Below are 25515 nucleotides of genomic sequence, written 5' to 3'. Positions count from 1 at the left end.
TACCCCACTTTATAGAAAACTTCCTATGCCACAGAACATTTCAGGTTAGATACATGAACAATTTATCTAAATCATTTGTACAAGAGGAGGGTGTTCCTCAGGGGTCCATTCTTAGTCCGACGTTATTTTCAATAAGAATTACAAACATGACACAGGATGTACCTAATACAGTAGAATCATATATGTTCGCTGATGACCTCGTTGTTTCTTGTCAATCCCAAACCATGAACACCATTGAAAGACAACTCCAAATTTCCATCGCTAAAATTGAATCATGGGCATTGCGGAATGGCTATTCCCTATCAGAAAAGAAATCTAGCGCAATTCATTTTTGTAAAAAACGCAAACTTCACCCGGATCCCGAAATATTTTTAAAAAACAACCTGATTCCTGTCACTAACAATTTCCGTCTGTTGGGGTTATATTTAGATAACAAACTTAATTTTGCTTCCCATATTGCTTTCCTTCGAACTACATGTCTAAAAAAACTGAACATCCTGAGAGCAGTCTCTGCTAAGTCCTGGGGTGCTGACAGAAGCTCTCTCCTTCATCTGTATAGAGCTTTAATAAGATCACGATTAGATTATGGATCACCTGTCTATGACTCCGCTAGGAAGAGTTCACTATTACGTCTAAACACCATACAGCATAGTGCTCTTAGGACAGCTGTGGGAGCCTTCAGAACATCTCCGGTCCACAGCCTGTATATTGAGGCAAATGAACCCCCTTTGAATCTCAGGAGAAAATCCTTATTGTGTAATTATGCAGCAAAAATTAAAAGCATGCCATTCCACCCTAGCTGGCAGTACCTGTTTGATCCTCAATATGTTGAATTATATCACAGTAAGCCTAATGAAAACCGCCCCGCAGGGATTCGATTGCAAGAACTCACGATCAGTTGGGATCTTAAATTTCACAACATATTCCAAGACCTTGCTACTCCTGAAACTCCCTGGACTGAATTCTCACCTCTCTGCGACAATTCCTTTTCCAGATGGGGAAAATCCTCTGTGGCAAATATAAACTATCAACAGCTCCATAAAACTCATTTGTTGGAAAACTCAGATAAAGTACCTATCTATACTGATGGCTCCAAAACAGATGCAGCCGTTGGTGCTGCAGCAGTTTCTTCTACCTTTTCAGATGCTGTGTCTCTTCCTACGGAATGTACTATCTATACTGCAGAATTATTTGCTATTAAACTAGCTCTAGATAAAATACACAACAGCTGTATAAAGCAATCTATGATATACACAGACTCCTTAAGCGCAATCACTGCCATTCAAACTACCATGCCGCCCTCTCATCCGATTCTTAAAGAGATACGGTCCAAGTTATTTTACTGTAAAAAAGCCAACCAGAAGGTTACCTTCTGCTGGATACCTGGTCATGCAGGCATTCCAGGTAATGAACAAGCGGACGCCGCTGCTAAACACCCTGACTCAAGCACTTCCAGGCAACAAACAGTGCCCTACACCGACTACAAATCCATCATTGAAACATCATGTAGGAAGCAATGGTCTGACCTATGGAAAGCTCAAATAAATAATAAACTGTTGCAGATAAAAAAAGAGCCAAAATTGTGGACATCTAGTATCAGGAAAAGCAGGCGGCAAGAAGTAATTCTAGCAAGGCTCCGCATCGGACACTCACATCCAACTCATCTGTATTTGCTTATGGGAGAGAACCCTCCTCAGTGTTTGTTCTGCCAGTCACAGTTGACAATATATCATATTCTCATTGAATGTCCCCAACTTTCAACTACCAGAAAATCAACCTTTACCTCCCTGTCCCATTTGAAGGAACCGATAACCTTATTGCAGATTCTTGGCAATGATGCAAATTTGGAGGAACTGTTTACTTATTTGAAACAGATAAATCTCTATAATAGCCTATGATCACAATAACATGAGAAATTTGTGATAAGCAAATATCGAACAGGCACAATATGGCCCAAGAGGCCCTTGTGCCAGAAAACCCAAATACAACAACAACAACAACTGGTCAAAGAAGCACTGCAGGATCATATAGTCAAGACATCAGTTATAGTTTAGACACAGCATGGGTTTGTTAAGAGGAGGTCTTCTCTGACCAGTTTGATTGAATGCTACAATGTGGTCACAAAGGAACTGGATGCAAAGATTAATTTTGATATCATATACTTGGATCTTAGGAAGGTTTTCTAACTGTTGCACATGGAAGACTGCTATACAAATTGCAGCAGTGTGGCATTTGGGGCAAATTGCTGCTGTGGATAAAGCTAACAGAGCCAGGGAGCAATTAAGTTGCATATGAGCAAATTGCCTGCATAGTAGGGTGGCTTTTCTATTTTTATATTTTAAAAAAAAGGAGTTCTAAATAAATTTTTCAACAGTTTTCCCATTATAGATGTCTCATTCATGAATAAAAAAAAAATTGAGAGAGAGAGAGAGAGAGAGGAGGGTCTCAAAAATATTACCCTTTATTTAAAGGTGAAGCTTCTGAATTAATTTTAATAATAATAATAATAAAAAACTGAAAAACTTAGTAATATATGTAATTTTAAAGGACATAACATTTATTTTGAATCTGTTCATTATTTTCAGTTATGCATCAGCTTATGTGGCCTTGGAATTTCCCTTGTTAACAGCTTCAGTGAAGAACTAATATATATTATGTTTTGTAGTATTACTCTTGAGTATAATAAATCAGCAACTAATCAGTCTCTGGATGGAAGTGTCAAAACTATGCAAATTGATAATCAGTTAAGAGATGCTGAAAAGCAGGTTGTCCTTTTCCTAACTCCACCAGGAAAAAAAGATCAACAGCGGCACCTTCCTGCAATTCATTTAACTAGTCACAAAGTCAACATGCCTAACATAAAAGCAGAAATATTTAAGGTAAGAGGTGTTTTTTTTATTTTAGTGTTTTAAATATAAAGTACTTTTTTTTTTCTTTTTTTTTTGTTAAATAGTTTTTCACTGATAAATGTGTGACTAATCATAGCAATTTTTATTTAAGAATCAGAGTAATACTAGATATTTTATTGCCCAGCAAGATAAGTTTTCTGCTGTTCTGTTTTTCTTTAAGAAATTTTTCAGAATGATAAATTTAAAATTTTGACTCTCATAAAAGTGCTGTTTGGATTAATTTCATGGATACTCTGCTCCTGCTTAAGAATTATATATAATTTATTGTATGCTAAATTGCAGGGCTAGATCATCTATATGCAAAATCTAAAAGTTTTTCATAAGTCTTAGAGTGAATTCTATTAATCACTTCTTATTTAACATGAGCATCAGGTCCTGATTAATCCTCAGGACACATATCCTCACTTCCCTCTCTCACACTCGTTTCTAGATTACAATGGTAAAATATGAGGGTTATCTGCATTAACACTCCAAGTCTGTCTTCTCTCTTGTCGTTCTAAATTTCCAGATTATATGGTGGTTGGGGAGGGGATGTTCTGCAAGCCTGGAACACTGAAAGAAAGGGCAGTTGGTAAAGTTTTTTTTTTTTTTTTGTTTTATGAAAACCCCAAACATGAAAGTTATCAAAACCTATAGTACTTAGTATTGTGCATAGGTTGAAGGAGAGTGACGAGATGGCAGGGGATACCAGAAACTTTGCTCTAGAGACTAAACATGGGTTTCACCACTTCAAGCTTCCAAAAGCAAAGCGGTGGAATTGCACCGGTTGATTAGAGTCATCTACTGCAATCAGATTTAAGTGTTTTCATTGGTGGTGCTTTCAATGCTGAAACAAGATGATAATGAGGCTCTGACTTGCACTTTCTTGACACAGTACTTTATACCATTAAGGATCATGAAGGTATCAGTTTTACAGTGGATTTGTCTTTGCATTTTTCATCTGTAGCAGTTTTCCTCATGGTCCTTGAGTAATAATAAAGGCTCCATGGCATGATCAGAAATTGCACTGACAACCAATGAATCTATGATCAAAAATTCAAAGTTTTCTGAGATCTTGGTTTCCATATTTCTCTCTTCCTCCTTCCCTATTTTTCCCTGTTATTCATTTAGTAGCCAGTTTATTAATTATACCAACCTAATAGCAAGTAGCACCCCCAAAAGCCCTCAGAATAGCCTCAAGTCATCAGGTCATGGACTCTCTCTCTCTCTCTCTCTCTCTCTCTCTCTCTCTCTCTCTCTCTCTCCACAAACTTAAACTTCTGAAAGCATTCCACAGCACATGTGGACTTGTTCATATTCCACAATTTTCTAAGACCAGATAGCAGTGGAACCCTGTCATAATCAGCCCATTCCACTTCATCTGACAGATGTTTGATTGGTGAGAGCTGTGACTGAGCAGGCCAGTGAAGGACAGTAAGTAATAGTAAAGGCAACTGATGCAGGAAAGCATTATATAGCATCAGCTGGAAAAAAAAAAAAAAAAAATCCCTTATGCAGTTCCACCCATCTGTATGCTCCAATAATTTGTCTACTCTTTCACACACTGGCTGAAGGCAAACTTCCACACATCTATCCTGCAACCATCCTTCCTCAAACTGAATTTATGCCCACTCGTGTGTAGTCTCAGCAAATGGAAGAATCCTATTAACATTTACCCTCCTCAATCCATTCAAGACTTTAAACAACTCAATCAGATCTCCCCCACAGGTGCATTATAGGTAGGAGTATCCTTTTGTCCCCTTCACCAGTCTGGTTATCCTTCTCTGCATCTGTACCAGCAGATCTACGTCCTTCCCTAAAAAGAGGGGCTTTCAGAACTGTATATAGTACTCAAGATGTGGCCTATAATCGTGCATTACTTCTTTAACCAGTGATTCCATTATTTTCCCTGGAACAGATGTTAAGCTGATAGATCTGTAATTACTCATGCTGTCTTTTGTTCCACTTTATGAATTGGGGATACATTTGTACATCTACAGTACATAGGAACCTCCTCTGAATCCAAGGATACTCTCAGAATTATGGCTAAGGGTTTGCTTACCTCCTTTGCTACCTCCCTTAATATAACTGGATAGATTCTATCCGCGGCGCCTCTGTAGCCAGGCGGGAAGGAGCAGCGTTGCGTAGCACACGCTTCTTGATTAGACTGGGGTTCGAGCCCGTCACCACCAAATACGGAGGATGCGGAAAGGTCAGGGAATGACCACCGCATATCCCGGAGCAATATGGCCTTAGTTGCTAATACTCCTAAAAACCAAATAACAAACAAACAAACAGATTCCATCCGCCCAAGGTGCCTTTTTTATGTCCATCTTCAACAATTTCTCTTCCATGTTCATTTCAGTTATCACAGTCATTTAGCTCTTCAGAGTTTGATAAACTTCTGGCATCCCCTTCCCTAAAGAATTGCTCATGTGTGAATGTAGATACAAAATACCTATTCATTTTTCAGCAACCAGAGCAGGGTCATCAACAGTTAACTGATACACAGGTGGCCCAATGTGATTAAACCCATTATTTCTGCTGTTAATATAAGCATAGAAGTCTTTTTGTTTTTTCTTTGAATTCTTTTCTTTGCCAGAGAATTCTCATAATCTGACTTAGCTTGCCAAACCTCCTTTGTGACTTGATTACAGACTAATTTATATCTACCAAAGGGTTCTGTATCACCTTATAATTTATATGCCTCCCATACACTTTTCTTCTCTGTCACATATCTATGTAGGTCATCTGATATCTATTTAGGTCTGAGCCTTGAACAGTTTTTCTTTGTTGGTGTGAAAAGCCTAGTAACTTCTTTGATTACTTTCCTGAATATTTCCCATTTAGAATTTGCTGTTGGTAACATCACCAGTTGGTCCCACTGAACAGTATTAAAAAATTTTGTTATTTATGTGTTTGTTATTTGGTTTTCAGGAGCATTAGCAACTAAGGCCATATTGCTCCAGGGACATGCGGTGGTCATTTCCTGACCTTTCTGCATCCTCCGTATTTGATGGTCACGGGCTCAAACCTGGTCTAATCAAGAAGCGTGTGCTGCTCCTGCCCACCTGGCTACGGCGACACCTCAAAAATTGTCTGAGACTGCTGTCGTCACCCTTACAAAAGCAAAAGTCTTTCCCTTTACCCTTGACAATACTTACGTCTTTAATTAAATTCCACATTACTACACTGTGATTGCTGCCACCCAGTTAGGTCTTTTAGCTGCAGGACTTTAATGCATGAAAAAAGCACTGCTGATAATGAGATCAAGATTATAAGTAGTGATTCCTCTTGTTTTGCCTCTCTAACATGCTGCTGTAGAAAACAGATATCCAAGAAATCCACAAAAGTCTTGCTAGTCTGTGAGTGATTAAACCACAAAAATCAAGTCAGCATCTGGAAAGTTAAAGTCCTCGATTATGAGACATTTTGATTTGCTAGCCCAATCTTACTCTGTATAGCTGTTTAGTATACTCATCCCTGTCATTATATCTATAGTCACCTGTATTGTCTTAAGTTAGCATTAGCATATGATGCAACAAAGCATGCTTAAATAGCATTATCCAAAAAAAAACTTTTCCATTTCCCCCATCCATTCACTCCAAATGTTTGTCTTGTTCTGCCTTGAATTTATTTAAGTTTGCCAACTTCAACGACAGATGGAAGTTTGTTCCAGCAATCAACCACAAGCTGGCTAAAGGAAAATTTCCACACATCTGTTCTATAACTGTCCTTCCTCTATTTGAATTTATGTTCCCTCAGGCAAGTAATCTGGGCAAGAGTAAGAATCCCATCAGTATTGAACTTGCTCTAACCATTCAAGACCTTATACACCTCAATCAGATCACCTCGCAAGTGTCTAGTCTCCAGACACTGCAATTTGCAGAACTTTATCCCTTTCTTCGTAAGAGCAACCCTTTGTTCCATTCGCCAATCTAATTGCACTTCTCTACTTGTTCCAGCAGCTCTACATCCTTCCTAAAATTAGGCCTCCAGACCTGTATGCAGTACTGAAGGTGGGGCCTGACCATTGCCTTTTACAATGGGATAATCATCTGCTTATCCCTGCTAGCAAAATTCCTGTATATCATTGACAAGACACCATGAGCTACTCTTGCACCTGCCTGCACTGTCAGAAAACTTCATATCTGACTGCACAGTTACCCCCAGATCTTGTTCATTCTCCACTACCTGAGTTTAGTACCACACAGTTGGTATGTTACTCTTGGGTCACTCCTACCCATATATAGTACTTTATATTTGTCAATGTTAAACATCAGTTGCCACCTCTCAGCCCATCTGCTCGACTTTTCTAGATCCTGTTTCAGTAGTATACTGTCATTAACAATACTGCCAACCGAGCATGGTTCACCATGCTCGGTTGGCAGTATTGTTAATGACAATTACAAATGACAAACCAAGCAAAAGATATCATAATATGAATTTCTAATCATTCATAACTCTTCAACTTCCTTTCCTAGAAACTTCCGTGATCGATGGCTCAAAGATGCTAAATATAAGAACTGACATCTGCAAATTAGATGTTGATTATTTAAAATGTGTTTGTAAATATTGTAAATGCATGTTGGCAGCCAAAATAAGTGATATTGAAAGGCATCATATACAAATGAAGCACAAGAAAGCCAAAGAGCCTTTTAATTTTCAGCATCAGAGAGTATTACCATTCAAGAAAATTGGCAACACAGAAGGTGCAAAGGCAGAAAGCGACATAGCATTTTTCATAACTGTGTATTGTGCATTAAGGGCAGTTGATCATTGAGTGACAACTTAAATTTCAAAGAAGAAAATAATTTGGTATATATCCAGTAATTAGAATTTTAATGAAAAGAATGTCATTAAAATTACTGGATATATACTAAATTTTAATGACAATGACAAATTACTGGACACTGAATTTTATTGACAAAGAATGTCATTAAAATTACTGTTTTAATTACTGGATATATACTGTATTATTTTCTTCTTTAAGTCATGGAATCCAGTACCACAGACCCATTTGCATTTATAACTTAAATTACGTTTTTCAGACAGCAGGGTAAGTAAGGACTTCAAACTGTTAAGAACAAAATGTACTTCAATTATATACAATGCTATAGCACCACATTTCATGAATAATTTAAACCTGATTTAGCAAATAGAAACTTAATTTTAATTATCAATGAAAGTAATGACATTGGCATTATAAAAATGTTGGAAATTGTAATATGGTACCATTTGAATTTCAAGAATCGATTTTTGGTAACTTTTCTTGACATAATTGAACTCAATGAATGCATTGCAGAAGAAATAGGTAAATATTTTAAAACATCGCTAAGAAGTGATGGATTAGCGTTGCACAGACTTATTGCACATGTACTGACAATGTATCCATAATGGTTGGTATTAAAAATGATGTATAAGAAATTAAAGGCTGAGATTCCGCATCTGCTTCTTATCAAGTGCTTTTTTGTCATTCACTCCAACTAGCAGTGTTTCATGCTGTTGATGAGAGTCTGCCATGAAACAGATTTTCTTATTGTTCTCACACTCACCTGTTCAACAGGCTAAATATAAGAAGCTAAGCTTCTTATCTCGTAATTGAAGTCTTCAATTACAAGCCTGCTAATGAATCTATAACAAATACGAAGGAAATTTACAAGGTAAACTGCCTTAATCAAATCATAGGCAAGGCTTTGCAGTCTCTGGAGCCATGTTTCGAGCAATTAGTAAAACATAATAATCTTTTTGGTTTCTTGGGTAAATTTCTAAGAATTCCAAAGGACGAATTAAGAAAATATACAGCGGATTTAGAAATTGCACTTTCAGATGCCAAAATCATTGAGGATAATGAATTGGTCAAGTCTGTGAAGGTAGCAAATATTGATGGCCATATGCTAGTGGAGGAAATTGAAGCACAGAAACTGATTCTTCCAGAATCATGCTTTGAAAATCCTTTAAATATTTTAAAATTTCTTGCAACTAATGAAAGAGCCACTGGATTTCCAAATTTATTCATATTGCTAAGAATTATTTTTAACAATTCCAGTCACTTCAGCATCAGGGGAAAGAAGCTTTTCCTGATTAAAATTAATTAAAACATATCTGAGGACAACAATGCTTCAAGACAGACTCAACAGCCTTGTAATTTTATCCATTGAAAGAGAAGAAGCAAGAAATTTAAGTTTTGCGAAAGTTTTGAAAGATTATGCCTATAAAAGGTCAAGAAAAATATCCTTTTGATTAGTTTTGTTTATATTATCAAAATGTATATAAAAATAATAAAGAATTATTAATAGTTTAATTTTTTCGTTATTTCAAAATATTGAGGGGTTAATATTGAATTTTTAAGGACAGCATACTCCAATCAGGTCCTGCATTTGCTAAGGCTGGGGCTGTGTAGGCTAAAACAGGACTCGTCAGAGAACATCACTATATCCCATTTGCCAGGTCTCCAAGTCACATGTTCATGTCACCAGTTTCGACAAGCTCTGTAGTGGTTTGGGATTACTGTGATACAAAGTACTGGCTTCCTTGCATAGAGTCCACTTGAATTGAACCTTAACACAGTCCAGTTAGAAATGTTTTCACCTGTGGCCACAGCAACCTCAAGAGATAGTTGATTACAAGATGTCGTAGGCTTCCACCTTGCTGTTAGAGCCAGATAGTGGTCTGTTCTGGTTGATGTAGCCCTCAGGCAACCTTGGAAAACTCCTCTTGTGATGGTTCCTGTCTCATGAAACTGCTTCCATAGTGCCAAGATGACACTGCGTGACACATTAAGCCAACGTGCCACCTCAGCCTGGCTTCAAATCATCCAATGGCCTGCCATCTCAAAGAATAAACAACAATGACTTGCCATCCTGAGTACTGGAGATGTGGCTGTCCCATTGGGCAAGCCAAAAATGGGAATGAAGTGATGTGGTTGCAACCCGTGTTTTTATATGCATGAATAATTTGCGTATTGTGTGGCTTTGTAAGGTGGTAGATTGATTTCTATTGGATACTCGGAATTTACATGCCAGGATGCTTATTATATCAAATATTCGCCTTCGGCGACACTGTTAACAATAAAATATTTATGAAAAACATTTTGTTCTGTTAATTTTGTCAAGTACTGTATATTGAAATGGAATCATGTAATAATAGTATTCTAAATGCCTAAGAGTATAAAGGAGTTTATGCACGAGTAATGCACACACATCATTTCTACCTACCAAGGTAATTCTAATGCATCATTTTAATTATATCTCATATTTTGAATATGAGATATAATTGAAAAGATGCATTAAAACTACCTTGGTAGTAGAAAGTGTGTGTGTGTGTGTGTGCGTGTGTGTGTGTGTGCGTGTGTGTGTGTGTGCGTGTGTGCGTGTGTGCGTGTGTGTGTGTGCGTGTGTGTGCGTGTGTGTGTGTGCGTGTGTGCGTGTGTGTGCGTGCGCGCGCGTGCGCATTACCCAGGCATAAGTTAACTCCTTAATAATAGCATTAGCAAAGGCACGTGATGCAAGAAAGCAAGCTTATATAGCATCAGCCAAAAAAAAACCCTCATTTCACCCATCCACTTGCTCCAAATGTTTGTCAAGTTCTGCCTTGAATCTATTAAAGCTATCAACTTCTACGACAGATGGAAGTTTGTTCCAGCAATCAACCACCCACTGGCTAAAGGCAAACTTCCGCACATCTATCCAACAACCGTGTTTCCTCAATTTGAATTTATGCCCTCTCAGGCGATTATTCTGAGCAAGAGGAAGAATTCCATCCACATTGAGCATGCTCAAACCTTTCAAGGCTTTATACACCTCAATCAGATCATCTCGCAGGTGCCTAGTCTCCAGATGCTTCAATTTGCAAAACTTAAGCCTTTCTTTGTAAGAGCAACCCTTTGTTCCATTCACTAATCTTGTTGCCCTTCTCTGTACTCATTCCAACAGCTCTACATCCTTCTAAAAATGAGGCCTCCAGACCAGTATACAGTACTCAAGGTGTGGCCTGACCATTGCCTTATACAAGGGGGATAATCACCTCCTTATCCCTGCTAGAAAAATTCCTATATATCATTGACAATACACCATGAGCTACTCTTGCAGCCCGTCTGCACTGCTCAGAGAACTTCATATCTGTCTGCACAACCACCCCCAGATCCCTTCCATTCTCTACCGCTGTCAGTGTAGTACCACAGAGTTGATAGGTTGCTCTGGGGTTGCTGTTTCCCATATGTAGGACTTTTCATTTGTCAATGTTAAACTTCATTTGCCATCCCATCTGCTCAACTTTTCTAGATCCTGTTGCAGCAGTGTACTGTCATTAGTGTCATTAACAACCCTGCCAACCTTCGTATCATCTGCAAACTTGGACATTAAACCTGATATACCATCATTAATATCATTTATAAATACAGAAAACAACAATGGACCCAACACTGAAACCTGAGGGACTCCACTAATAACATTAATCCATGAAGAGCAGTGTCCATTGATTACCACTCTGTCTTCTCCGACTCAACCATCCCTTTATCCATAGCAGCAATTTGCCTCCAATGACATGCCTCCGTAGCCAGGTGGGCAGGAGCGGCAGTGCGTAGCACACGCTTCTTGATTAGACCGGGGTTCGAGCCCGTGACCACCAAATACGGAGGATATGGAAAGGTCAAGGAATGACCACCGCATATTCCCGGAGCAATATGGCCTTAGTTGTTAATGCTCCTTAAAAACCAAACAACAACAATAACGGCCTCCAATGCCACACTGCTCCAATTTGTGCAGAGTCTTCCATGTGCAACAGTATCAAATTCTTTTCTAAGATCCAAATATATGATATCAAAGTTATTCTTTGCATCCAGTTCCTTTGTGACTACATCATAGTATCCAATCAAATTAGTCAGAGAAGACTTCCCCTTAACAAACCCATGCTGTGTCTGAGCTATAACTGAAGTCTTGTCTAGATGATCCTGAAATGCTTCTTTAACCAGTGCCTCCATTAATTTCCCTGGAACAATTTAAACTAACAGGTCTGTAATTACTTGTGTCTCCCTTTGATCCTCCTTTGTGGATTGGGGTCACATTTGAACATCTCTAGTCCATGGGTACCTCCCCTGAGTTGAGGGAAGCTCTCATAATTATGGCTAAGGGTTTGCTTACTTCCTTTGCCGCCTTCATTAATATAACTGGATAGATTCCATCCACCCCAGGTGCCTTTCTTGAGTTTATCTTCAACAATTTCTCCTCCACTTTACTCTCAGTTATTACAAGATTATCTAGCTTACTGCCAGAGTTGAACACACCTCTGGCATTCCCCTCCCTGAATAACTCCTCATGTGTGAATGTTGATGCAAAATATTCATTTAGTTTGTTAGCTGAACAAACTAAATATTCATTTAGTCACATGAACAAACTAAATATTCATTTAGTTTGTTCATGTGCAAGCTCTGGCATTGATGTGGCCAGCTGAGAGCTTGATGGGCCCCTCAATTTAAATCCTTCGAGGGCATCCACCCTGTCCTTCAAGTTCTCATATCACATATTGAAGGACAGGTCATCCACACTGTCCTTCAATATGTGATATGTCACCTTGCATTTTTTTAATGCCAAGTAGTAGTCTTTGACTAAGATACCAAAGAAATACAACATAAAATTTCAGAAGACATATGCAAGTTATTCCAGGTATTCTGAAATCTGAAATATTTGAAATGCAAAGATTTTACATTTCACTGTGGTGATAATGTCATACACCCCAAATGTTTATTTGCATCTTTTGCCCTAAAACAATCTTCTTGTGAGTTATGCTGATCATACAGGCATGTTGTTCAGAAATATGTCTGCCAGGGGCAAAGGTTGATGACGTTGTAGAGCGAATATTATCTTTTAAGGGCACAAAAGGTGATATAGTTGTACACATTGGCACTAATAATATAAAGAGTAGGAGACCAGCAGAATTACTTAACAAGTACAGGTCACTGTTGAACAAAAGCCGAGAATTAGGGTTGAATTTGAAAGTGTCTGCAATTCTGCCCAGACACGATAGGAGGGAGTATATGATGAGAGCCTTGTCGATCAATTCGGCCCTGGAAAGATTGTGCAAGGCTCAAGGGGTAGAATTTTTTTCAGCCTGGACTGTACTTGTTAACAGGAGAGATTGCTTCTACAGGGATGGGATACACTTAAATAGAAAGGGTGCAAGAATATTTGCTGATGCTATCGAGGCAGTGTTAGGTGGGTTGGAAAACTGCTAGCTTGGGGGGAGACAAAGACCAATAGATTGACAGTAGCCACTGGCAGAGGTGAAAGAGATTCTTGCACTGCTTCTATTAGAATGAGCAGAAGCCTGAAAAACAAGATGCATGATATTTCAGAGACTGCTGGGAGCCATTGCGGCACAAGTAAACACATGGGTTGTGTTAGGGTAGCTAAGAATAGAAACAGGTGCAGGTATACTTGCGTGTACACCAATGCTAGGAGTTTAGTAAATAAATTTGATGAATTTGAGGTATTGCTCAAAACATCAAAGGCAGATATTGTTGGGATATCAGAGACGTGGTGTCACACAGATATAAGGGATGCAGAACTGGAATTTGGGGAGTACAACGTCTACAGAAAGGATAGGAAGGGGGGAGGGGTTATGCTATTAGTTAAGAAACACATAAAACCCAAGGAAGTGAAGCCAGTTGACATCGCTGGACAGTGCAGTGTTGACTCAGTTTGGTGTGACATAAGCATTGGGAGATCAAAATTGAGAGTACGAGTGTGCTATAGGCCTAATGACTCTGATGAGTATAATAAGAAACTGTACAGGGAAATAGAGTGGGCCAGTAAATCAGAGAGTCTTATAATGGGAGATTTTAATTTCCCAGATATTGACTGGAATTTGGGGGCTGGTTACTCACACACTAGCAGGGTTTTTGTGGATTTATTGGATGATTGTTTTCTACATCAGCATGTTCGGGAGGCAACTAGAGGGAATAATACTCTTGATTTGATTATCAGCAGTGATTCTTCATGCATTAAGAATCTGCAGATAAATGAACCACTAGGTGGCAGTGATCACAGTGTGCTGAAGTGGGATTTACTCAAAGAGGTAACTACCATTAGGGGTAAAGGGAAGGGTTATTGCTTCCGTAAAGGCGACTACGATGGACTGAGACAGTATTTAAATTCTATACAGTGGGACCAACTGATGATGTTACCAACAGCAAATTCAAAATGCGAAGCATTCAAAGAACTTATCTTGGAAGCTACTAGGCTTTACATACCAACTAAGAAATATTGTTCAAGGTTTAGGCCAAAATGGATGTCAGATGAACTAATGAGGCATATGGCAGAGAAGAAAAATGCATGGGATACTTACAAATTAACACATGGCACAGAAGCCTATGATAGATACAAGTTGATATGCAACCAAGTTACAAAGGAGGTTAGGCAGGCGAAGGCAGATTACGAGAAATCCTTGGCAAGGGATGCAAAGAAAAACAGCAAAGAGTTCTTTACTTATGTAAACTCTAGAAGGAAGGGGATGAATCAGATTGGTCCACTTGATATTGATGGGTCAACTGTTGATGATCCTGCTCAGGTAGCTAACAAACTAAATGAATATTTTGCATCGACATTCACACATGAGGAGTTATTCAGCGAGGGGAATGCCAGAGGTGTATTCAACTCTAGCAGTAAGCTACAGAATCTTGAAATAACTGGGAGTAAAGTGGAGGAGAAACTGTTGAAGATAAACACAAGAAAGGCACCTGGGGTGGATGGGATCTATCCAGTTATATTAAAGGAGGTAGCAAAGGAAGTAAGCAAACCCTTAGCCATAATTATGAGAGCTTCCTTGGACTCAGGGGAGGTATCCATAGACTGGAAATGTGCAAATGTGACCCCAATTCACAAAGGAGGATCAAAGGCTGACACAAGTAATTATAGACCTGTGAGCTTAACTTCTGTTCCAGGAAAATTAATGGAGGCACTGGTTAAAGAAGCACTGCAGGATCATTTAGACAAGACTTCAGTTATAGCTCAGACACAGCATGGTTTTGTTAAGGGGAAGTCTTGCCTGACCAATTTGATTGGATACTATGATGCAGTCACAAAAGAACTGGATGCAGGGAATAACTTTGATATTATATACTTGGATCTTAGAAAGGCTCTTGATACTGTTGCACATGGAAGACTGCTACACAAATTGGAGCAGTGGGACATTGGAGGCAAATTGCTGCTATAGATAAAGGGGTGGTTGAGGGAGAGAAGACAGAGAGTGGTAATCAATGGACACTGCTCATCGTGGGTTCAGTGTTGGGTCCATTATTGTTTTCTGTATTTATAAATGATATTGATGATGGTATATCAAGCTTAATGTCCAAGTTTGCAGACGATACAAAGGTTGGCAGGGTTGTCAAGAACACTACTGACACTATGCTGCTGCAACAGGATCTGGAAAGGTTGAGCAGATGGGCTGAGAGGTGGCAAATGAAGTTTAACATTGACAAATGTAAAGTACTACACATGGGAAACAGCAACCCCAGAGCAACGTATCAAAGCTGTGGTACTATACTGACAGTGGTAGAGAATGAAAGGGACTTGGGGGTGGTTGTGCAGGCAGATATGAAGTTCTCTGATCAGTGCAGACGGGCTGCAAGAGTTGCTCATGGAGTATTGTCAATGATATACAGGAATTTTTCCAGCAGGGATAAGGAGGTGATTATTCCATTGTATAAGGCAATGGTCAGGCCACACCTAGAGTACTGTATACAGGTCTGGAGGCCTCATTTCAAGAAGGATGTAGAGCTGCTGGAACGAGTACAGAGAAGGGACACAAGATTAGTGAATGGAACAAAGGGGTGCTCTTACGAAGAAAGGCTTAAGTTTTGCAAATTACAGTGTCTGGAGACTAGGCACCAGCGAGGTGATCTGATAGAGGTGTATAAAGCCTTGAATGGTTTAAGCATGCTCAATGCTGATGGGATTCTTCCTCTAGCTCAGAAAAATCACCTGAGAGGGCATAAATTCAAATTGAGGAAAAATAGATGTAGGATAGACATGCGGAAATTTGCCTTTAGCCAGCGGGTGGTTGGTTGGTGGAACAGACTTCCATCCCTTGTAGTGGAGGTTGATAGCCTAAATAAGTTTAAGGCTCAGCTGGACAGGTATTTTGAACGAACAGAGGGGTGAAGTGGAAGTGGGTTTTTTTTTGTTTTTTTTTGGCTGATGCTGCATAAGCTTGCTTTCTTGCATCAAATGCCTCTACTAATGCTAATGCTAATATATTTCCAGATAGTGAAACAGCAGAAAAAAAAACATGCTGGTAGAAGAACAAAAGCAAAAGAATTGTTAGTGAAATTGCATGGATAGGTAAAGAAGTGGTAGAAACGGCCCTCTGAAGAGTGGGCCATTTTTGGTTGCCACCACAGATGGGAGCAATCAGAGTTATTCCAGGCTATATTTCATTATACAGGTATTCTGCAACTTGATTATCTCGACTTATGACTGTGAAGTACTCATTTAGAAAAAAATGAATATTTTTCAAGCTTGCAATGGAATACTGTATTGGCAGATGATGCAATTGATCACGCAAGAACATAATACATTCTCATGTGATCGATTAATACAAACTGCAAGTATATTATATTCACAGTTTCTATTTTGGTTTTTAATCTGCATTTATATCAAATGCTTATGGCCAGCTAGTGGAAAAAATGATAAAAGAAAGAGAAATACAGGTAGTTCTCGACTTTACGAGTTAATTCATTCCTAGACATTTTCAATCAGCCAGTTTAGAAAAACCAAAAAAACCTTTTTTTTTTTTTTTTTTTTTTGCTGGTGCAGCATAAGCCATAGGCTTTCTTGCACCATGCGGCCGTTACTAATACTAATACTAACCTATGTTAGCTCTTTTGGTGAAGCTTGGGAATGCTCTTGAGACCCAAGTCTAGGCAGCAGATCCATTGTTATCTTAACTTTGACTCAACATTTCTGAAGAGTGCAAAGACTAGATCAGTATCTTTCTTGAAGCAATCAAAACCAATTGATGTCAAATAGAAATCCACAGACAGAAAAATGTTAGGTAAGCTAATGTTTAAAAGTATACCATACTGCTAAATAATCATGTAGCTGTGTTTTCCAGGGAAATTTATTGCTAGTGCTGTGTGGAGCTTTTAATAATGCTCCTACTTTTTCCAAAAAACTCCTGTTTTTCTGCTGTGTTTTAGGAAGAACTCTTGCCTTTTGTTAAAAACTTTCTTTTTAAGCCAACTGTTTTTTTTTCTTTTTTTTTTTTTTTTTCTTTTTTTTTTTTGGCCCAAACCCTCCATTCTCAAGCAGCTTACAAATGCCTATCTAGTCTTTTTGCAATCAAAAGTTGGCATCTGTGTAATATTAAAAACTGATTAGGCAATAATCAATACCCAGTCATTTCCTTAACTGTGCAGTGTTGACACTACACCTGCCAGTCATAACTTGAAAATAATGAGCTGTGATTTTCTGTACCTTCTTAGATATAGACAAGAATTTACTTGGTATGGTTTTGAATTTTTTTATCGTTTTTCCAGAGTTACTGACTGTGCATCCAGAAGGTGCAGTCTCCTCTTCCCCACATTTGTTCTACTTTTAACTCATAGTAACATAATGCTAGAATGGAAACCTAACTGCCAGATGCTATTGAAGCTGGTGCACTATGGCCATAGATGCCAATGTGCATAATAAATCCTCAAACAAACAAACAAGCTGTTGAAGCTTCAAATATCTGTTTGTGTCTGGTTCAAATTATTTATAAAACTGTCTTGGAATTGTTGATTATCTAATAATTATCAGCAGCTCCAAAAGTATGATTAGTTTCAAAAGTCGTAAAAGTAGAGATCACTAATATGCTTGGCTGGTTAATGTGTACCTTCGGACATTATTTTTTGCAACATGCATTATTTTTATTAGAAGCAATTAAAGTTAGCGCTAGGCTAATGGATGAGGTAAAGGTCAGAAGAAGTTAAAATTCTCTGAGCATTGTGGAGGGTGCCTAAAATTGGAGATTTGTTTCTTTATGAAGAAAGGCAGTCTAGCCATGCGAGGTGTTCTCTCCAGAGCCTGTGGTAGCTCTCAGTGCCTCTGATTACTGCAGTGAGCAGAAGACACTTGATTAGCATGGAGGAAGAGGATTGTAAAAAGAGAATTTATTTTTGAACCAAACAACTAGGATAATTTTGAATATTTTTATGCAAAGTAAATTGATAAATAAACAAATTCTTTGCATTTTCTACAAGAAAAAAAAGTCCCATTTCACTGATGTATTTTTATATTTCCATATTTAGTCAACCATTACTGTATCCTTAAAAGTAAGTCACAATTGATATTTGACATCTGATATTTGAAATAAGTTTGCAAAACGAAACATAAAACAAGTATGTCGTCATTTTGTAATATTGAGAAACAAGAAGAAAAATTAATTAATTTGTATATAATTTTTTGTTTTTTTACTTTTGCTTTATATTTACTTCTTTATTACTGAAATTAAATTTTTCATTTTTATAATTTTATTTCTTTTTGTTGAAAAAGTTTGCAAATTTCAATACTACTTTCAATAGTCTTCTAGATTTCAGCATTCTTTTTCTTTTTTGTAGCATATGATAATTACCATGAGAAATGTCACTCTCCAAATAGAAGAAAAGTTGCTTCTTAAATTATTGCATTTTGCTGGATATAACCAGCCTGATAGTGAACTTGAGAAGGTGGATGAAAATGACAATCATTTACAAAGGTTAGTTATATTAAGTTTTAACATTTTTTTTTAATGCAGGTTTTCTACATATCTGTATATATTTTCAGAAATAATTACACAAAATAATCACAGTGACAGTCACTGTGTTCAAAACTAAGATCTGTTTCAGACTACATAGAACTATAACATGTGAAAACCAATTATGACATAAATAGCATAGAATAGTTGTAATAACAATCATTCATATTAGTATTCATAAGAGCAAGTGATGCAAGAAAAAAAACATTTTCTGCATCAGCCAGAATTAAATCATTCAATGAATAAAAGAACAATAGTTAAAGTAAAACAGAATCTTCATACTATCCCCATTTTTACATGATGATCATAAAATTCTGCTTTAAATTTATCTAGTCTCACTGTCTCTGAAACATTAAGAAACAACTTCTCCTAGTGTTTGACTACTCCCACCAAATGCTACTCATTTTGAATTTACTGTTGGTTCCAGTGAACTGGCTGAAACTATTTTAGTCACCTTTGAAAAAGGAGAAGCCCTTCCTTTTGCCCTTGACTTAATTTCTACAGTGGAATTGTCATAGATTCCAATGAAACAGTATGACATCAAGGCATTCACCAGCCTGCTTTTGCTAACAGGAGACTTAACTAAAGGCAAACAATGACCCAAACATGGGTAACTTTACTATTATAAGTAAGGATAGAATTGTAAATGCCTTGCTTGTGGAGGAGTCGCTGTCCTCTTGGGGAACCAGACCCCATTTTTCAGCTCTTACTACTTACAACTAGCTTAGAGGTTGCAGTAATTAGCCTTACAGTGGGGTTTTATTAAAAGTCTGCTCTATCTATTTGCCATTTGCCACCTGAGACTAACATCTCAAAGAGCCCTTGATGATCTTGTAATGTAGTTATCTCCCCCTTTCTTTATTCTTGAGGATTTTAATGGACATAACAGCCTGTGGGGTCATGCTGACATCAGTGGAATTGGATGAGTCATAGAACATGTGCTCACTGGCAGTGACTCCTCCCTTCTCAATATGGGTACAAACACCTTCTTTCACATGCTTACCCGTACATTTTCTGCCATTGACCTTTCTGTCTGCTCCCCTTCTTGGTAGGTGGAGGAGAAGACAAATGGAAATGATCACTTCTCCATGATAACCTATTATGTAGTGGGAGACCGTGGCCTCTCCTTAGGTTCTTCTGGTGGAAGTTTGATCAGGCTGACTGGAATGCTTTCCAACAGCTGGCAAATTTTGACATCACTACAGTCAGTCAGTCAGAGCATATCACTTACATTACAGAAAGTATCATCCATGCAGCTGCATTGCAGTTCCAAAAATATCTGCCCAGTTACCATGGTGGAATTCAGAATGTGCAATAGCTAGAAAGGCACAAAACAATCTTGTGGGATATTCTGATGTTCCGAAGATCTCAACTATATCTAATTTCATAGCCTTGAAATGCACACATGCTAAAGCATATTATGTACATCAGAGCCAAAAGGAATCATGGAAATATTTTATTTATTTCATTACCCAGGCAACCAGCTCTAAGGTGATCTGGGACAAAATATGGAAAATGAAAGGAAAAAAAATACACATCACACCCCTCTTGGGCCTGTGATATAATGGATGCACTATTGCAGACTTAACTGCAATAGCTAATGCTCTTGAGGAAACATTTTCTGAAATCTCTGCAATGTCATATTATTCCCCAGAGTTTCTGGTCCTTAAACACAATACTGAAAAAGAGGCCCTTAATTTTACATCACCACTGGGTATTTACACAAATAATGGACCATTTACCATTCACGAGCTGAAAGAGTTTTGACCCTCAAAGGCAAGTGCTGCTGGACTAGATGGTGTCCATTATGAAATGGTTAAACACCTATCACCAAAATCTGTGGACTATCTGCTGTTCCTATACAACAGAATCTTCCTTAAAGAGCTGTTTCCAGACAAATGGCACAAAGCAACTCTTCTTGCTTTTGCTAAGCCAGTAAAGGATACAAAATTTCCAACAAACTACCATCCTAATGACCTTCTCTCCAGAGTTCAGCATGAATTCACTTTGAACCACTTAATTGATTGGAAACATTTATTCAAAATTCTTTACTGAAAAGAGAGCACCTGATGTCCATCTTCTTTAATATAGAAAAGCATATGACACAGCTTGGAGATATGGAATTTTAAAAGAGCTTTATAACCTTGGTCTGAGAGGTCTCCTACTCATTTTTATTAAAAACTTTTTATCTGATTTTTTTTTCCAAAGTTCATGTAGGATTCACTCTTCATCAGCTTTATTGCTAAGAGGAAGGTGTACCTGCAGAGATGTTTTAAGTGTGATACTTTTGCCACTAAAGTAAATTCCATTACTGAACAACCTCCTCCGACCAAACAGTGTCCACTACATCAATGACTTTAGCATATTTTCATGATCATGCAACATGGGGGTTATCAAGAGGAAACTGCAGAAAGCCATTGATCACCTTAACTCTTGGGCAATGGCCAGTGGTTTCAGTTTCTTACTATACCGCTTGCATAATTTTTTGCTGCATGCATAATCCCACACCCAAAACCTGAATTAAGACTTGGAAAAAGCACTATTATGGTAGAACTGGAGATAATTCTTGGGACTGATATTTGACAAAAAGTTGACATTTCTTCAACATATTCATCATCTATGCAAAAAGTGCATGAGAGGGTTGAACATTTTCAGTGCTCTCTCTCTTCTACTTCTTGAATTACAGACCAGCACATTTTACTCTGTATTGTGCACTTGTGTGATCAAAATTAGATTATGGGGTCTCGGGTATATTCATCCTCCAAAATAGCATCCTTCATTGGCATAACACCATTCACCATCAGACATTCATATTTATACTGATGTGCATTCAGAACATCTGCTGTCCAAAGCCTATATATGGAAGAAAATGAACCGTCCTTGGCACATGGACAAAAACAGTTGTCTCTACAGTATGCTTTTAAGCTGAAATCCTAGCCAGACCATCACATGGACATCTGTTTTTGAGTCACAATTGGAAAATCTTTATAACACCCATTGGATTGCCAGCTGTCCATTTGGTATTTGTGTTCAGTAGCTACTCACAGAGCTAAACATCATTGTAGACAAGATTGCCCAATCAACAAGGCAGCCTCTTCCACTCTAGCATGTTCAATTACCAGCATACAACTTCTCTCTTAAAAACTAGTCAAATCTGATACTCTGTTGTCTGTCTACCTTCAACTCTGTTCAGCACACTAAGCTGAACATTCTGACTTCTTGCCAGTTTACACAGGTGGCTCAAAGTGAGAATCGTGTATGATCTGCTGCTGTCTTTCTAGACACTGCTCTGTCTGAACAGATTCTCCTAGAATGCATCATATATAAACACTGCAGAGCTGCACTCTATAGAGTTAACCTTAGATCACATAAGAACTCATCAATACCAGTGATTTGTGGTATACTGATCTTGCAGGTTTTATCAGCAATGAGACAAACTACTTATCCAACCCTTTCCCAGGTTCAGCAGATGACATTTTTTCTGCAAAGGTGGATTCAATATCCACTTCTGGGAAGTGGATAGTGAATTCACCTCAACAGATTTTATCAGTAACAAGGTAAACTAACGCATCCAACCCTATCCCAAATTCAGCATATGACACATTTTCTCTGTGAAGTTGGATTTGATATCCACTTCTTCTGGGGTCCCTAGCCACATCAGAATTAGTGGAAATGATTTGGCTGATACTGCAGCCAAATCAGCAGATCCTGGAAATAATCTTGGCTCGTCAGTCCATTATACAGACTACATGAAAATCATCCATAATATGATATATTTGAAGTTTCAAGAGTCATGGCATGGGCAGGTAACAAACAAACTTTATTAGATTAAGCTGTGAACAAAACATGGCAGTCTAGTTTGCACAGGAACCATAAGGAGGAGGTTGTTCTTGCCTAACTCCACAAAGGATTCAGTCATCTGGTTGATTCATTTCTGCTGTGGACTGAAAGGAATCCTCCTATGTGTGAGCAGTGTGACACCATTTTATCTGTTGAGCACATTTTAACTGAATGTACCAATTTTAGAAATGCTCGTTTTTACCACTTTTAACACTCAGTCATAATTTATCTGACAATGACCATGTGTCAATATTTTTTAATTCTTTACAAACTATTAATCTGTATACACTTATATAAAATAGACATTATTTTTATTTTAATACAGCCTTTTATTTCATTCTATATGCAATTTTTTGATGAGGTAACCTATTGGAAAGGTTACCAAAATCTTGGTTTCTTTTTCAAATTATGACTTTTCATGGTGCATTATAATCTCAGTTGTTTTTGCACTATTAAAACCCTAATCTAATAATAACTTCTGTGTAGGCAGGATTGTGAAGTCTATGCTTAAGGATGCGATTCAGGACCATCTTGACAAAAATGGTATTCTGAATAGATCTCAGCATGGGTTTGTTCAGGGATAGTCATGCCTAACCATACTGGTAAAGTACTATGACTTAGTCATTAAATAGCTGAATATACAGGTTAAAATATTTAGCCTGTGAAGCTTTTAATACTGTCGCGGAAGGCTGCTACATAAACTAGAAGAAACTGAAGCTATTGCTAAGATCCTGTGCTGTAACATCGAATGGCTAAAAGATAGGAGACAGAGTTATCATAAATTGTTGGTCTTCAGTGTGGAACAATGCAATAAGTACAAATCCTCAAGGATCAGTGTTTGGTCCACTTCTATTTATAATTTTCATAAATGATATTGATGAGAGTATCTAGGGGAAGATGTCAAAGTTTGCTGAGGTTTTTGAATTGGAAGGATGGTTAACAATTCAGACTAAGCCATTTTGCTTCAAAAAAGACAGAGTTGCAGGTATAGTCTACTAAAATGGCAACTAAAGAGTAATGCTTTCTAAGGATATGCATTTGGGGAACAAATCTAGGAGCTAAAAGTGGTTCAAGACTACTTGTAGGCTTAGGTGTTATGATTTAGTCCAACATGAAATTTTCTATGTAGTGTAAAAGGTGGCCCTTTCATGATTTATTGAACCTTTGGTAGTAGGGTGAAGGATGTCATTATCCCTCTGTACAAGATAATGGTTAAATGCCTTTGGAATATTATATTCAGGTCTGGAGACTGCATTTAAAAAAAAAAAAAAAAGAGAAAAAGAGAAAGAGAGACAAACAGAACTTCTTGAGATGGCTCAAAAAAGGGCTTTACATGTTCAAATCAATGCACATATGATGAACTGCTTAGAAGGTGTGGACTGCAAAATTGCCAACTAGACATCTAAGGGGGAAATTTGATTGAGATGGCAAAGGCATTGAAGAGGTCGGGGGCAGCACTAGGGTTTTTTCCCTGCTTACCAGGCTTACATTGTTCCACCAGCCCTGGAAGGGGTTGAGCAAAATGAATAAGGAAGATCTGTCTTCCCTTGTAGGTGATAGAAGAACTAGATGACACAAATATAAAATCTCAGAAAGTAACAGAAGATGGCATTGCATGAAGTTCATCTGTGTACAGAAGGTTATTGTACACTCGAAAAAGTTACCTCCCAGTGCAGAAGAGGTAGTGGATCTGCTTAGCCAGAAATGGATGCTTACCTTGTGAGAATGGTATGAATATTCTGTATTATTTTATTGTTATTATTATTTTATTTTTGGCTGATGCAGAAAAAATCCTCTTCCTTGCATCATTTGTCCGTACTAATACTAATGTAAATATTATGTATCATTTTTATCATTGTTTTCTAGGATACAAGCTGCATCTGTCTCTTCTCAGTGGTTTTACTTTAGTACTCTCAAACTTAGTCTTCCACAAGTTCACCTTAGTGTTCTGACATCTGGTAATTTGCCATCTGAGTTGCAGGAAATTAAGCAGAAAATGGGTTTCAGATTTGTGAGGTTTGAAGATGCTATTGTCGAATTAGGTACTTATTTTATGATTTTTTTCCATAATTTATATCACTTATAAAATAATGATAAAATGTCCATCAAAGCAGTAAAAATTGAGATTCATCTTTTATTTTATTTTATTTAACTTCACTTCACTTCACTTCACTTCAGTTTACTGCCCAACTTTAAATTCACAGAATTCAATTTTTTTATTTTAGTAATTTATCCCCTTTACAAGGGTGGTTCAATAAAGATTCGCCCTGACCTAGCTGCAGAGGTGCTAGCCTGTTGATTCCTGGCACAAGTTTTAGTCCTTCTCTACATAGCTACTGTGCAGATTTACACATTTTTCCCATCAATGGATGAGGCTACAAATACTGTTTTTAGTAAAATAATAAGAGGAGTTTACCTCAATATAGTACGTAGAACACTTCTGTATGATACCCTCCAGAAATTAAAACGGAAAAAATCAACAACTTACCGGTACATTAGTGTAAAATATAAATAATTAAATAATCAATTTAACACAATTCAAATCAATTTAAAACAATTAAAAATCAAATTAACCCAATTAAAAGAATCTAACGAAAATATTCAAAACGATTTTCCTTCCTGAAGCTGACAACGCTTTTCGACCGTATATTGTGATCACAGGAATGAAAATTACCGAATCGGGTTAAACCTGATACTTTAATAGAGATTATTTGTCTTCGCGCATGCGCGTAAAGGTCCACGCATCGGAGATCAAATATGGCCGCCGAACATTAACAGAATTCTCGTGTAATTTAATTTCAACGGTTTCTGCAATTAATAGTCACGTATAATTACGTTGAACGTTAACTATTTTGGCCTCGTTAAATAAAAAAGTATGTTTTTCGTTAATGGCATGAAAGGCTAATTCTGATGCTGCTGAACAAGAAGCACGAACTGAGGCTTCATGTTGATTTACACGAATATTAAGAGAAAATCAGATCGAACCTTGGTAAGACGAGTCGCAATCACCGCAAGA

General features: G+C 37.7%; 1 protein-coding gene across 5 annotated transcripts in view; it reads left to right on the top strand.

Moving 5' to 3' along the window:
- The window catches only part of LOC150079291 (intermembrane lipid transfer protein VPS13D-like), a 1618665-nt gene that overhangs the window by 1510818 nt on the left and 82332 nt on the right, over positions 1–25515 (top strand). For all 5 annotated transcript variants that reach the window (XM_090383928.1, XM_090383929.1, XM_090383926.1 and 2 more), the window contains 3 exons: positions 2586–2879; positions 18484–18620; positions 24366–24541. In XM_090383928.1, the coding sequence (XP_090240054.1) occupies positions 2586–2879; positions 18484–18620; positions 24366–24541 (607 nt within the window). The remainder of the gene's footprint in view (positions 1–2585; positions 2880–18483; positions 18621–24365; positions 24542–25515) is intronic.

This window comes from Mastigoproctus giganteus, chromosome 10 (genome assembly GCF_048544385.1).
Source record: "Mastigoproctus giganteus isolate SK-2022 chromosome 10, ASM4854438v1, whole genome shotgun sequence".
NCBI lineage: Eukaryota > Metazoa > Arthropoda > Arachnida > Uropygi > Thelyphonidae > Mastigoproctus > Mastigoproctus giganteus.
This window is presented reverse-complemented; position numbering and strand designations above follow the sequence as displayed.